The following is a 16,988-nucleotide window of genomic DNA, read 5'->3' as shown; positions in this document are numbered from 1 at the left end:
GATTTCTAATTTTAAAATGTATAATAGAAAAGCAGGTATCTCCCTTGTCAAAAAATTATGTTAGTAAAACACGCAACTCCTTCTGCTAAGTCAGTTAAGTGATTATTGCCGTTGATTTGATTTGTTATTTTGGAGTGAAATAAAGGTTTTTAAGTTCTAATTTTACATCTGTAAGGAAGTAAGATAAAGTAAGTTGATTTGGGTAATAAATGTTTTTAGTACGATTTAAAAATATAGGGATTTTTGTTGCTTTAAACTATCGCTGGAGTTACATGGTTTTTCATATTTTATTTTATGAACCCATTTTGGAGTTACATGTTCTTCTAAATTACTGTTTTTTGGCTCTCCTGAAAAATTAAGGAAAATGGAGTTACCAGTTTTTCTTGTGTCGACGACGCTATATTAAAGTTTACAATGTTTTTATATAATTTTTGACAATAAGGGTAGTTTACACCCCTAAAAATAATCAACGCCCTTGAGCATAATATAGAATATAAAGTACAGGGTAAGATGATCCTAACCCCAAATTTTTAAGTAAATTGATGCAAGCCGAAATTATTCTTTTAGGATAAGTAAACTTTTCATATATAACTCCAACAAGGGTGGTTTTAAGGGTTGAAATATTGTGATATTATATCTTAAAGCACAAAACAATCATTATGTAATTAATAAGAAGCAAATGTTGACAATATTAAAGTTTAAAATGTTATTTTATAATTTTTTACAATTAAAGGTGGTTTCCACCCTTAAAAACCAAAAGCGTACAACGGCTCGATATAGAAAATGAACTAGAGGGTGTGATGAGCCTAATTCCAAATTTTTGTACAAATCGATGCTGGACGAAAAAATTGCGAGGTTTTGCCATTTTTTCAGCTTCACTTCCTCGACTAAATAGGATACATCTATAATGATTAATGTCAATTCTTCGCCATTTCAGAATTTTCATGTTATAAACATTGCAATCTGTTATTTATTTCCTTACAATAAAGTAATACCACCCAGATGTTTACCTATTGTATCTAGTGGATTGCCCGGTTGATAGGGTTTATCATCTTCCAGCATTAGGTATTAAACTATTAAAATTTATTTACTTTTCTGAATAATTGTATTTTGGAAATCGGATTTTTTAGAAAATATGCTATAATATTATGTCAAATATTGCAAAATATGCAGAAACAGTAGAAAACGTAAGTATATGCAAAATATGCAACAAATATGCAATTGTCATAAAGACCGATGTCTACAAATACTGATGTTAGAAATACTGATCTTCTTCTTCTTACGGTGCCTTATCCGTAAATACGTTGGCCATTAAATTTGCCCATTCAATCTTATTTGCAGCTGCCCTGAATAGTTCTATGAAGGTCATATTCGTCCATTATCGTAGGCTTTTAAGCCAAGACTTGCGTCTTCTTTCTGGTCCCCTTTTGCTATTAATTTTGCCTTCAATTATAAGTTGTAGCAGTTCATACTTGTGGTTTTTAAGTTGTGACCAAAATATTGTGTTTTCCGTTCTGTAGCACCAGCGTTCGAATGCTCGGATTCTTTTTTGTGTTCCTTTTGTCATTGTCCAGGCTTCAACACCATAGAGCAAGGTAGAGGAAATATAGCTCTTAAGTATTATAGTTCTCAATGAGATATCCAGCTGGCGGTTGTATAGACTTTTTTGCATTTTGTAAAACACTGTACGTGCCTTTTCCAGGCGTGTCCTTATCTATAGTGAGTAGTCCCAAGTTTCATCAAGGTTACTTCTAAGGTACGGTATTTCTGTTACTTTTTTCAGATCTGTTCCGTCGACATTTACCTTTACCCTTCTGGTTTGGTGCTTGCTAATGACCATAGATTTTGTCTTCTTTGTATTAAATTTCATTCCAAATTCTCTACAGGCTGTCGGTACTTGGTCCATTAGGCTTTGCTGTGCTTCAGCATTATCTACCAGAATGAACGTGTCATCAGAATGTCGCAGGTAATTTATACATTGCCTTTTATAATTATGTCAAACCGGCAAACGAATGTATGTTCTCAAAAAAATTGATAGTGTGTAAAAAATATTTTATTATCAGCTAAGTACTTTCAACACATAACGTGCCATCATCCGAGTTTCCTAAAAGAACATTTAAGATAAGATTTTTTTTATAAAAATGAAAGATTGAAAAACTTACGTCCTCTTATAAAACCTTCATAGAAGAGCAATTGCTAAACGATACAATAATAAACATAGATCCGGGGCAAAAGCCACAGATATCGAGTATAACAACCCCTTAAATTTAATAAATTACATCTAATTTCTTTTTTATTTTAAAAAGACAACATGGCTGAGTCAAACCATTTTGAGCCCACGTGAACATCTGAGGAGGACTGTCATTCATTAAAATGATAAAGAAGGAACCACTATCCTATGCGACCTCTATATTCGTAAATAATAATTAAAAATTAATTAAAATTGAAAATGAATAAAAAGCCATGTATAGGTTAAATGAATTTTAAGTTTAGATATTAAATTTTAAAGTTAAATTTTCAAAAAATGACTATTATTAATTGAAATGAAATGTTAACGTGTAAATAAGTTATCAAAATTCTTTTAAAAACAAAACTGTTTAATTTGACAAAGTGTGGAAGAAGTTAGATGAAAGAAAACCTATGAGAAATATCATTTGATAAGTTCAGAGTTCGAAAGCTGTTATTTTATAAAATTAAAAATGTTATTGATTAATTTAGACAAGTCTCACATATTTTACTTGTTTACAAATATGTAATTAATGAAAGAGAATTTAAAAATACCTAAAAAGTAATGTTCAAAAAACTTTGTTCAAAAAACATAAATTGTTGGGCATACTGTATACTAAACCAAAATTACTAAAGACATTTTTTAAAGATATGATCAAATTTACAATTTAATTGAATCTGGGTGTTAACACAGTTTTGAGGGTTTCTTTTCATTTCTCTGCTTATTTCTAGATCTTATAGTAGATTCATTTTGGTATAGTTATTGTTAGGTATGCTATGTAGAAGATAATACCGAAAGAGATAGTAGGATCCTACATAGCATACCTACCTAATAATAACTATACCAAAATGAATCTACTAGAAGATCTAGAAATAAGCAGAGAAATGAAAAGAAACCCTCTAAAATGTCAATACACAGATTCAATTAAATTGTAAATTTGATCCTATCTTTAAGAAATTTCTTTAATAATTTTGGTTTAGTATACAGTATGCCCAACAATTTGTGAAAGTTCTTTGAACATTACTTTTTAGGTATTTTTGAATTCTCTTTCATTGATTACATAATATTTGTAAACAAGTAAAATAATTGAGATTTGTCTAAATTAATCAATAACATTTTTAATTTTATAAAATAACATCTTTCGAACCCTGTAACTTATCAAATGATATTTCTCCTAGGTTTGATTTCATCTAACTTCTTCCACACTTGGTCAAACTAAAAGAGTTTTGCTTTTAAAAGAATTTGGTAACTTATTTACACGTTAACATTTCAATTCAATTAATAATAGTAACTTTTTGAAAATTTAATTTTAAAATTTAATATCTGAACTTAAAATTCATTTAATCTATACATGGCTTTTTAGTCATTTTCAATTTTAATTAATCTTTAATTATTATTTACGAATATAGAGGTCGCATAGGATAGTGGTTCCTTCTTTATCATTTTAATGAATGACAGTCCTCCTCAGCTGTTCACGTGGGCTCAAAATGGTTTGACTCAGCCATGTTGTCTTTTTAAAATAAAAAAGAAATTGGATGTAATTTATTAAATTTAAGGGGTTGTCATACCCGATATCTGTGGCTTTTGCCCCGGATCTATGTTTATCATTGTGTCGTTTAGCAATTGCTCTTCTATGAAGGTTTTATAAGAGGACGTAAGTTTTTCAATCTTTCATTTTTATATAAAAAAATCTTGTCTTAAATGTTCTTTTAGGAAGTTCTGATGATGGCACGTTATCTGTTGAAAGTACTTAGCTGATAATAAAACATTTTTTACACACTATCAATTTTTTTGAGAACATAAACTCGTTTGCCGGTTTGACCTACTTAGAAGTTTGTACAAGTCTTACAGTCTTTTCCTGTTTTATAATTATACCATCCGAGGTGTCTTCTAAAGCTTTCTTAAATATCTTCTCAGAGTAACCGTTGAACAACAAAGGTGACAGGACACATCCCTGTCTTACTCCCTTCTCGATATTGATTTTTCCAGAAATCTCGCTTTTTATTCTGATTTTAGCCTTTGTTCTTGGTAGAGGTTGGAAATGATCCTTAAATATTTATCGTCTATATTATATGACCCTAAAATATCTATTAGTTTATCATGTTTCACCAGGTCAAAAGCTTTCTAAAAGTCTATAAAACACAAGTATATATTATAATCGACATCTCTGCATCTTTCAACTAGCACACGTATTGAAAAAGTGCTTCCCTTTTTCCGAAGCCATTCTTAAAACAAAATTGAGTTTTACTAGTGTGTTCGTCTAGTTTATTGTACACGTACTCTATTTTGTATTATTCATAGGAAAAGCTTCAGTATATAATTCATCTAATGAATCAAGAAATACTGATAGACAGGTATAATTAATTATAATATTACTAAATCTTGTCAGCAGAAATTGATTTGGGTTTAGGGAGACCACATACAGAGCCTGATTTAGTGGGTTTGGTTGTTAGAGCTTATTTCGAGCCTAATAATCTAAAATGGATATTGTATGTAATGTTATTAGGTTTAATTGATCCTGTTATATTCGTAATACCTGCCTGTCGCAAGCTCGGCAATATTTAATGATGTACTTAATTTTATTCAAGTTTATTCAATTATTATATCTTATTTACTCTAAATATCTTTTATTGAAGTTATACTTCTTTACCGGCGATATGAGGGTGAATTTTTATATGTTAAAACCTATGATCCTGGCGCATGCGCATTATAACTTTGTTCTGATTGGATGTTCAAATGACATGTCAAAAATTATTCAATATGGCAGCTGTGGCACAGCTGTAGTTAGATTATTTATGGTTGTTACGTTTTAAAATTTGTGTGAAAAAAACAACAAACAACAATTAGTTAATAGTTATACTGCCTTTTTAAATAGTTTTTATATACCTATATCTTTGAGCTATTTTGGACAACGAAAACTCATTCTAATTTGGTAAGCAGTTTTTATTATAATCATATTGTAATTATATATTTGGATTAGGTTGAAATACAGTAGAGCGTCGATTATCCGAACTAATTGGGGGACATAGGTGTTCGGAAAACCGATTTGTTCAGATAATCGAACTACAATATATTAATACATACTTATAGTCATACATATTTATCCACAAGTGAATAAAAGCCATATTTATATACCTACATATTTATTTATATCTTGATAAAGACAACTAGCAACTAAACAAAAAAGTGCAGTCTTTGCAACAACATAAATATTTTTGGATACAATATTGAAGAAAATTGAAGATATTTTAAGCGTCAATTACTAACGCTTGCTCGGTATTCGAGTGCGGGACGCGGGAGTCGATAGTTCGAATAAGCGGTCGTTCGGTTGATCGACGTTCAGATAATCGACGCTCTACTGTACATTTATTTTCTCAAGAATGGGGATTTTAGAGAGAAATCCCAAATTAGGTCCGAATTTTATTTTTAAATTATGATTTTTTGGCGTAGATTTATTTATCTAGTAGGCATGTAATGCTTTGACTTACATACTTAATTTGATTACCAACAAAAGTTCTACCAATATTCATCTAATATATTGTTTTCTTACTGTTTTGTTATATTTCAATATTTTCTTCTGCAAAATTTAAACTACATAATTTAATTATATTCAAAACAACTGTCAAACAGTAAAACGTTCAGTTACCCTATTTTTCCACATGACAAATAATGTGGAATTGGACGAGTGAGTCTAGGCTTCGATTACGAATCAAAGCGCCCCGAAATTCACGGGTTCGATTCCCGATGCAAGTTTTTATTTTTTTATTTTTTTACGCATTTTATGATTGTAAGTATATTTGTTATATAATTTTTTTTTTCAGAAAATGCGTATTTAAAATTTTTGCCAACAATTATTATCGTTCAGAAATCATTTTTTCTTTGTGGCATTTTTCAATGTGTTTGTGTGCGTTTTATTCTTTTATTTTTTTAAATTTTTGGTATTGTCTTAAAAATCACATAATATGTAGTAGAAGTATAACTTCTTACGTGCGCACAAAGTACACACACATTCTTTTCATTTTTGAATAGATTAACCGATGCCCGTTAACACTTTAGTTTATTTTTGTAATTTATGTTAACACAGTTTTAGTATAATATATAAGAAATGTTTTCGAAATATACCACAGAGTTTGTCAATGTTATCTCGGTTTCACATCTGATGAACCTACACTGAGTGAGAAAGGCAAATACCTATATATATTTATCCTCTTCTTTTTCTCCTTTTTGTGCAGATATGATAGTCTAGTCTGTTCTTTCAAAGTGGCTCCAGTAAGTTGTAGTTCCATAGTTTCTGTGGTCTTCCAACTGATCTTCATACTAATGGAGTACCGGCCCTTTGGCAACCTTAACTGCTCTATTTGTTTTCATTCGGCTTATGTGGTCGTTGTATTCTACTTTTTTCTTTCTTACTTAGTTAATAAAAATATTCTCCACCTTGCATCTCCGTCTTAGACATGTTAGTCTATCTCTGTCCGATTGTGCTATACCATCGATTTTTCGAAGGGTTTTTATTTCTGCCGTTTCTAGCATATTTTGTCCTCTCTTTCTCAGGTAGGGTTTCTGCTTCGTATATCATTATTGGTCTGATGATTGCTTTATAAATTTTGTTTTTCACTTCTTTTTCGATATTTTTATTTTAACATTAGGTGTGGTAACTGCGGGGTAGATCGAGTAGCTATGCGGATACCACAGAGCCGGTCCCAATCCCGGATAAAATGTAGAGGGCGATTGCCATAATAAGCAACCTGCCAATCCTAAAAGCAAATACTGGTCAAAGACAAAACAATATATTTATCCGATTATAATAATTGTTGGTATGCTTGTTCAGTGTCCGTTACTATTACTATAACTTAAAAATAAAAATCGAACTGTTTCGGGATTTTTCCTTAAAGTCGCCGGTTTACGAAATAATAAATTTATTCCTTTCATTTGCACCATACTGTCGGTGGAAAATAGTGTCGCGCACGCTTGATTAGCAATTAAAAAACAAAGGAGATTTGAATATTGTATTGCAAAAAACTCTTCGGGATTTCATTAATCGATGTTTAAAGAATATCTACCTACCTTGGCAACATTCAAATTTTCAGTATTTCACATAGTTTTTGCAGTGGCGGCTGGTGGGGTAAAATTTTGGGTAGGCCAAGCCAGCAAATTACATATAGCTATGTATAATAATACATAATATGCAAATATAAATTTATTTTTATGTATAATAGTGTAGGTGTAGGAACCAGCGGTTGAACCTCGCAAAATGGACACAAGTCCGGTTTTTTTTTCTGGTATATCAAGGGGTGTCGTTATGCAACTAATTTTTTCTTAAACAATTTCGCCCCGGAACCCCCTTTTCATCCCTTTAAAGGGAGTAATTTGTGGTTTTTGCGAAACGTAGCCCTTCCTGTACGTTTTGCAAAAAAATTACTTAATAGTAAAATGAAGAGGACTATATTTCCTACTATTTATTTTCCGACAGCACATGTCTATCACCCACCGTTTAGCGGGGGTAGCACCCCAACGTTGACAAATTTTTAAAAAAGATGTTTTAAAAAAATATTTTTCCCTAACTGTAATGAAAATTAAGAAGAAACCCTGCGGCAATTAATCACAAATAAGTGGCTGATTTTTTAATATAGGTTTAATTTAAGGGCAATTGCAAATTTTTTAATTACAGGGTGTTACATTTTAAAAAACCCCTTTTTATACAATTTGAACTGCCTATGCTAGAGTAAAAAAAACTTTCAGCCATTATCGATGTACTAGTGTTATTTACAAATTTGTATAATGCACCCCCATATTTTCCCCGGAACTACAGAAAAAAAGGAGAATTAATTAAGAAAATAATAAAAAATTGTTTTTGGGCCACTACTGTGGTTTTAAGGTGCAAAGAAAATAAAATATGCATAAGTCATAATGTGTATCAGACAATGTGTTCTTTTATTTTCCATAAGTACGTTATCCATAAAATGAATAGGTGACGAAAAAAAAAAAACAAAAACTGGAGCACGCCAAAGCATTTCTGAGGTTTGCGGCGCCGTTTGCTGTGCCGTAACGTTTGCTGATACGAAAAAAATGCATAGGACCTTATTTGTTGAAAAAATAGTGGTCTTTAATTCTGTATAAGTTTGTTTTAAAAAAATGCATAGGTAATGAGAAAAAGGGGGTTTTTAAAATGTAACACCCCGTAATTAAAAAATGGGCAATTCCCCTTAAATGAAACCTATACCAAAAAATCAGCCACTTACTTGTGATTAATTTCCCTAGGGTTTCTTCTTAATTTTCATTACAGTTAGGGAAACATCATTTTTTTAAATATCTTTTTTAAAAATTTGTCAACTTTGGGGCGCCACCCCCGCTAAACGGTGGGTGATAGACATATGCTGTCGGGAAATAAATGGTAGGAAATATAGTCCCCTTCATTTTACTATAATTAGGGCTACGTTTCGCAAAAACCCCAAATTATCCCCTTTAAAGGGATGAAATGGGGGTTCCGCGGCGAAATTTTTTAAGAAAAAGTTAGCCTCACAATAAGCTCCCCTTGATATACCAGAAATAAAATAAAACCGGACTTGTGTCCATTTTGCGAGGTTCAACCTCTATTTCCCACACTATAAAAATACTTAGAAGGTAACTGTAACAGATTTACATTTAATTATATTTTAAAAACTAAATCAAATTATGAACTAAAATATACAAATAGTTTACATATTTTATTATTTATAGAGCAGGTTTATTCTTCTCTCTTTGCTTTGTGCAAATTTGTCAGTTACAATTCGATAATTCTGTTATCGGCAACGAAGCCCGGCGAAGTGTGAAGTGAGCGAAGGCCAGTTTGAATCGGGCCTATACACCAGGCATAACACGACAATATAAAAATCGTTGTCCTGCAAGCTACTTCACTTCGAACGCTTTTTGTAGGGAGATCTTATGTGAGCGGAGTCGGCCAGCTCCGAGCGGGCCTATGATATTTAAAATACGATTCGATGCTTTCTGTGAATGTGGTAATAACAAAGTTGTCTTAACGGACGCTAATGTATTGAGTGATTTAATACATTTAAAAGTTATTTACATGCTTTAACATAATTTTTGAATATGTCTTTTTCTATTTCAAAGCTCTTAAAATTATTGGGTAGGCCCGGCCTATCCTGCCTACCCCCAAAAGCCGCCACTGAGTTTTTGAGAGTTAAAAATGGCCTATTTCGCAATTTTTCAATTTTTATTCGCTTATATGTCAAAAGCTATCATTTTTAGAGAAAAGTCACTAAAGACCTTTTCTGTTTGGAATGATCCAAAAAACCAAAAAATAACTTTTTTCCACCCAAAAAAAAAAATAATTTTAGGAAAAAAAGAAAAAAAATTGTTTAAAAATTTTTGACCACCTTTTGGTCCTCGCAACATGCAAATTTGTTAAAAGGAGTCCTTTTTGAGTAAGATTGTGCAAAAAATCCGAATCAGAATATTTTTCGTAGCGGATGCGCAGTGGCTTTCTGGACTATGTTAATATGTTCTTGATGTGTTCTTCGTCCGCGTTTGACTATTTTAGGTTTTTTTTCTAGATTTCAAGCATTTTTCGTATTATTTTTGTTTTTTCCATTTAAATCCTCAATATGATATATCAAATGTTATATCAAACCAGAGGCTTCAGTAATCCACGGTCAGAACAGTCTGATAAAAAATATCCTCATTCAGTTATGATATAATTTTATTGCACTTATATCGCTTGGGTCAAAAGGAGAAAGGTCCGCTGATATTGTCAACATATTATCCCAACGATATTAGGCCAGTATATTGTCTCATTTTATGACTATAACTTTCGTGGGGGTTTCAGTAGAGAAAAACGTCATGATATTGTATTTTGTAGTGTATATAAAACAAGACTTTCGATATAAAAAGATTATTAGCAAATTGGAAAAGTTACGATGATGGTACAAGTTTCTCGGAAGCATTTTATAGCTTTTGTTAACAATATTAGCGCTCTTATGGTTGAAATTTTTAAGAGGGACATCGAGTACAATGTTCGAAACTTTTATGTATTTTTAGACTTATACTTTTAGAAAATTCACAATAGGTAAGAGCGGAAAAATCATAAATTGTGGGCATATCGATTCGAAAATTAGTGTATAATTATGGGAGAGGAAAATATAACAAATTATAGTAAACATTAATAAGCATATTAATTAAGGGCTTGCGTGCAAAATTTCGACTCCAATGATTTTAAATCTATTCATGTTTTTATAATCCTGAGAAAACTGATAAGTATTTTTGAAAAATTTAAACGGAAATTGAAAGATTACGTTATTAACGAGGACCGAAAGTCCCTGAAAGTTTCTATAATGTTTATTTTAATAAACTGCAGGGGTGCAAAAAAAAACGAAAATTTAGAGTGATTTTAACTTCAAATATCTTTCAAAAGAAAGTTTCTGTTTATTCTAAGGGACTTTCGGCCCTTGGTAATAGTGTAATTTTTCATTATATTTACATAAAGATTATGTAATAAGGTTTAAATTTTACAAAAATATTGATTAGTTTTCTCAGGATTCCAAAAAAATAAATGTATTTAAATAACACTGAAGCCGAAATTTTGCGCCTACGGCCTAGTTAATACTAGACCCGCGGAAGTTGTTGCTTACGTAGAATCATTAGTTGGATGTTACTAAATGGTATTTGTTGAACTATTTCTCTTTTTCTTAGAGTACCCTCTCCTCAATGAACCTGGGATACTAGAATAATTGCAAACTTTTGTACAAAAAATTGTTATCATAAGTACGTTGTCAATAAAATGAATAGGTGACGAAAAAAAACAAAAACTGGAGCCCGCCAAAGCATTTCTGAGGTTTACGGCGCCACTGTGCCGTAAGGTTGCTTATACGAAAAAAATGCATAGGACCTTATTTGTAGAGAAAACACTGGTCTTTCATTCTGTATAGGTTTTTGTTTTAAAAAATGCATCGGTAATGAAAAAATCGTAAAAACATGCTCTCCAAGGGAGGGGGTAGTTTCTGCAGTTTATTTTCAAGGATAGAGGTAGTTTCCTCTATCATGTATATTTATTAAAAACCCTATTGATGGAGCATATGTCCATATGCGTCAAAAAGCAAAAAAAAATTTTTTTCCAACCCCACCTTTATTTTATTTTTTTTACTGCAGGGGTTGCATCAAGAAATCGCTTTTGGTGTCCATGCATGGGTTATAAGAACGTGCAAAAAATGATATTTGAAGCATAAAATTAACATGAAGTAAAACTCCCTAGTGTAGTTGGTATATTTAATAAAAATTCTAAAAAATTTTTAAAAATCCAAACGGATTACGTTCAAAACGTTTTCGGACTTATCAGTCCATCATCTGTGAACTCTCTGTCCTTGCTAAATAGCCACAATGCCAAACACTAGTCAAGATGTATGTTCTAACTACATGCTGAAATTTGTTAAACAATTTGGCTTACATTGGATGCCAACGGATTAGTACTAGGTACATGATGCTCTACTCCATTAATTAAGAGATTTTTTTTATATATGAATAGGTCTACATTGAACTACGTTTAGTCTGTCAATCCTATTGACAGACTAAACGTAGTTCAATGTAGACCTATTCATAAAAAAAAATCTCTTAATTAATGGAGTAGAGGATCATGTACCTAGTACTAATCCGTTGGAATCCAATGTAAGCCAAATTGTTTAACAAATTTCATCATGTAGTTAGAACATACATCTTGACCAGTGTTTGGCATTGTGGCTATTTAGCAAGGACAGAGAGTTCACTGATGATGAACTGATAAGTCCGAAAACGCTATGAACGTAATCCTTTTGGATTTTTAAATTTTTTTTAGAATTTTTATTAAATATACCAACTACACTAGGGAGTTTTACTTGATGTTAATTTTATTTAACTAGATGGTATACAGCCAACCTTCGGGTATTATCCCGTTTTATTTGTGATATATGAAGCATTTGAATAAAGGGCATGGTGTGTGAAGGATTCCAAAAAAATCACTTTCTTTATTAATTGTCCTTTTTTTTGGGGTTGTTTCGGAAAAAAGGGGGTGAATTATAGAAATTTGTAAATAACACCAGTATATGGATAATCGCTGAAAGTTTTTTTACTCTAGCACGGGCGCGGCGGTTCAGATGGTATAAAAAGGGGTTTTTTAAAATGTAACATCCTGTAATTAAAAAATTGGCAATTGCCCTTAAATGAAACCTATACCAAAAAATCAGCCACTTATTTGTGATTAATTGCAGTAGGGTTTCTTCTTAATCATTACAGTTAGGAAAAAAACATTTTTAAAGTCATCTTTTTTAAAAATTTGTCAACTTTGGGGCGCCACCCCCGCTAAACGGTGGCTGATAGACATATGCTGTCGGGAAATAAATAGTAGGAAATATTAGTCCTCTTCATTTTACTAATAAGTAAATTTTTTGCAAAAGGTGCAGGATGGGCTACGTTTCGCAAAAGCCACAAATTACCCCCTTTAAAAGGACGAAAAGGGGAGTTACGGGTCGAAATTTTTAAGAAAAAAATAGTTTTATAATAAGCACCCCTTGATATACCAGAAAAAAAAAATAAAACTGGACTTGTGTCCATTTTGCGAGGTTCGACCTTCGTTTCCTACACTATAGGCTATTGATTATGTATTATAGAAAGGAACTACAACGTTAACGGGGTTTTATTGTTTAATATAGTCAATGGACCTCTAAATATGAAAAAACCGTGGAGTGCTACCATTGAAAGAGGTGCGTTTTTGAGAAAGGGGTGAATTAGTCCCTAGGCACAGGGCGAATTAGGGTGAGTTCTATGCACTTTTGGTACAAACACGTCTATATGAAAATTGTTCCAGGTTAAATTTACTATTGAAATATCATATTTCAAAGTGAAAAATATTGTTTTTTGCAAAAATATATTCAAAAGAAAAGCAAGAAAACAACACGAAAGATAGCAATTTTGTTTTTCACCCCATAACTTTTTCCCATGGGGATATAGGTATAAGTATTGCTTCACAGAAAAATAACTTCCATCCTTTCTCTTTAAAATGGTGTTTGATAGAAGTATCTATAGTTTATATTTTCTAAAATATGATTTTTCAAACTTCGCTACTCACAGCGATTTTGACCTATTTTCCTTGTTACTTCGCAAACATTGTTCTGTAACTTTTTTCTACGCAGCTTTAGGTATATGCAATGGTACATTTAGTAGGAAGAAAAGTCAATTCCCTTTAAAATAGTCTAATGTAGAAGGATGTATGACTATTTTTAATCAAGGTATGGTTTTTGAAAATTGTATACTTTTAATAATTTTTAATATATTTTTCGATTATTTTTAAATTTCTCATTATAACTTTTTTTATTATATATTTAGGTATATACATTGTGCAACGAAAAAGAAAGCCTATTTTCTTTACTTTAAATTGGTGTATTGTAAACAATTCTAGGACTATTTTTAAACAAGATATGCGTTCTCAAAATGTGACATATACACAATACACATGCCACAGGTCCCACTAAGCTGGAACCATATGGAAACTTTTTTATTATTAACTTTATGAAAAAAATTGTTCTTTATAAAATGCTCTGCATAATCTAAAACCTGAGATGCAACCATCAGATATAAAATTTTATCAATAGTGTACGAGGTGTGTTAAAAAATATGAATTTCGCTCAAGAGTGAAGTGAAGAATGAAGCTCAAGAAGTATATTTCACAATATCTAAAAGTGTTATTAAGAAAAGTTATTTGGAATTAAAAATTATGTAATAATATCCAACTATGTTCTTCCAATTAAAAAAAATAAAAAAATTTTAAAATTTTTCTCAAATTACGGATACCCTTGGATATTCTACGGATATCTTGTTTAAAAATTGTCCTAGGATTTTTTGCAATACACCATTTTAAAGTAAAGAAAATAATCTCTTTTTATTGCACAATGTATATATTTAAATGAACAAGAAAAAGGTCATAATAAGAAATTTAAACAATAATCATAAAAAATATCAAAAATCATTAAAAGTATAAAAACTTGAAAAAGCATAACTTGCTTAAAAATAGTCGCACAACCTTATACAATAGATCATTTTAAAGGTAATTGACTTCTATTTCTACTAAATGTACCATTACATATACCTAGAAATGCGTAGAAAAAAGTTACAGAACAATGTTTGCGAAATAATGGGGAAAATGGCCCTAAAAATGCAGTGAGCGGTGAAATTTGAAAAATCCTATTTCGGAAAATATAAATCCTAGTAACTTCTACTAAAAGTCATTTTAAAGAGAAAAAACTAAAGTTATTTTTTACTGAAGCAATACCTATACCTATATCCATGAGGAAAAAAGTTATGGGGCAAAAAACAAAATTGCTTTCTTTGGTGTTTTTTTCTTGATTTTCTTTTGAATATATTTTTGTAAAAAAAAACTATTTTTGACTCTAAAATGTGATATTTCGATAGTAAATTTAATCTGGAATAATATTCCTATAGACGTGTTTGTACCAAACGTGCGTAGAACTTACCCTAATTCACTCTGAGCCTAGGGACTAATTCGCCCCTTTCTCAAAAACGCACCTATCTAAATGGTAGCACTCCGCGGTTTTTTCAAATATAGAGGTCCATTGACTATATGAGATTATAAAATCCCATTAACGTTGTAGTTCCTTTTAGCTCTCTTATTTTGAACATAATCAATAGCTGTTGTTCTGAAGCTATTTTCTTGTGGCATTTTTATAATCAAGTATATTCAAATGGGAAATAAGCCACAATTTTACCTAAAAATGATTTTATTAACGTTTCGACGCCCAAGTCGGGTGTCGTTGTCAAAATACAAAATAATACTAAATAAATAAAATGTTGTTGCTTAGTAAAAAATTCTTCTAATAATTTATTTAATCTGACTCATTTATATCGGCAATTCAGACACGTATTATACATTTTAAAGTAGACGACTTTAAAAAATGATATTGCCAATATTGATGAGTTGCGTTCCTGGTATATGATAGTATCACGAGGTTTTTCCTGGTTTTCCCTCGTGATTTACTATGGAATTTCTAACGCGAGAATTTCAGTGCCACCGTTGCATTTGGTTGTCTTTTTAAAGACAGATCACATGCTATGATTTTTTGTGGCGGATATTCTTGAGTTGGGATTGATTTCATGTAATCGAATGAACTATCTTTTAGTAAAGTCGTCCCAGGAACGCAACTCATCAATATTGGCAATATCATTTTAAAGTCGTCTACTTTAAAATGTATAATACGTGTCTGAATTGCCGATATAAATGAGTCAGATTAAATAAATTATTAGAAGAATTTTTTACTAAGCAACAACATTTTATTTATTTAGTATTATTTTGTATTTTGACAACGACACCCGACTTGGGCGTCGAAACGTTAATAAAATCATTTTTAGGTAAAATTGTGGCTTATTTCCCATTTGAATATACTTGATTATAATCAATAGCCTACTAGTAGCATTTTGATAAATGTAGTCTTTCGAGTTTTATTCGGGAATGACATAGAAATATTTTGTTATAAAAAATGAGAAACAGTTCTGTTTGTTCTTAATTCGTATTACATATTAAAGCTTTATTTTTTGAGTCTTACCTGGTCTGAGTCATCGGAAGAGATCAGAGATAAGTCGTTAGGAACTTCTTCATCATATGTGTGATTGTTTTGTAAGGAACATATTGGTAAACAGCACGTCACCTGTAACAAAAAAGATTATAAGTGTGATTTTACAATAAAATATTTAGTACATTCTTTCACAGTTTTTGCTGTAAATTTTAAAAAACCGTTTGGATTGACATGAAATTTGGCACACGGATAGCTAACATGTCAAAGAAAAAAAGTGATATTGTGCCGATGTGTGCTTTTGCCATGGAGGTGAATTTCACCCTCTATAGTGGGTGAAAAAATATATATCCAAAATAAATCCGGAAATGGATAAGGTGACTAATTCTAAGCAACTTTTATTCTGTAGAGTTTTTTCACCAAGTCAATATTTTCGAGTTATTTGCGAGTGAATATTTCATTATTCAACAAAATAACCACGTTGTTCTGAAGCTATTTTCTTGTGGTATTTTTATATCAATTAATTATTTTAATGGGAAATAATCCACAATTTTACCAAAAAAATGATTTTATTAACGTTTCGAAGCTCAAATTGTGTTTCGTTGTCAAAATACAAAATACTACTAAAAGAAACAAAAATGTTGTCGCTAAGTAAAAAAATTCTTCTAATTTATTTAATCTGACTCATTTATATTGGTAATTCAGACGTATATTATACATTTTAAAGTAGAAGACTTTAAAATGATATCGATAAATATTTAAAAATATTTCCCTCGTGATTTACTATGGAATCTCTAACGCGAGAATTTTACTGTCATCGTTGCATTTGGTCGTCTTTTTAAAGACAGATCACATGCTATGATTTTTTTGTGACGGATATTCTTTAGTTGGGATTTATTTCATGTAATCGAATGAACTATCTTTTAGTAAAGTCGTCCCAGGAAAGCAACTCATAGATATTGGCGATATCATTTTAAAGTCTTCTACTTTAAAATGTATAATATACGTCTGAATTGCCAATATAAATGAGTCAGATTAAATAAATTATTAGAAGAATTTTTTTACTTAGCAACAACATTTTTGTTTATTTTAGTAGTATTTTGTATTTTGACAACGAAACCCGATTTGGGCTTCGAAACGTTAATAATATCATTTTTTTGGTAAAATTGTGGCTTATTTCCCATTAAAAGTAATAATTACTTTACAATTATTGATAT

The 16,988-nt window shown here is 30.9% G+C and overlaps 1 protein-coding gene across 3 annotated transcripts in view; it reads right to left on the bottom strand.

The window, feature by feature from the left end:
- The window catches only part of LOC114336520 (ADAMTS-like protein 1), a 1,384,970-nt gene that overhangs the window by 423,863 nt on the left and 944,119 nt on the right, over nt 1-16,988 (bottom strand). For all 3 annotated transcript variants that reach the window (XM_050655007.1, XM_050655009.1, XM_050655008.1), the window contains one exon: nt 15,805-15,906. In XM_050655007.1, coding sequence (XP_050510964.1) covers nt 15,805-15,906 — 102 coding nt within the window. The remainder of the gene's footprint in view (nt 1-15,804; nt 15,907-16,988) is intronic.

This window comes from Diabrotica virgifera, chromosome 6, assembly GCF_917563875.1.
Source record: "Diabrotica virgifera virgifera chromosome 6, PGI_DIABVI_V3a".
NCBI lineage: Eukaryota > Metazoa > Arthropoda > Insecta > Coleoptera > Chrysomelidae > Diabrotica > Diabrotica virgifera.
The sequence above is the reverse complement of the archived record's forward strand: the minus strand, read 5'-3'. Positions and strand labels throughout refer to the sequence as shown.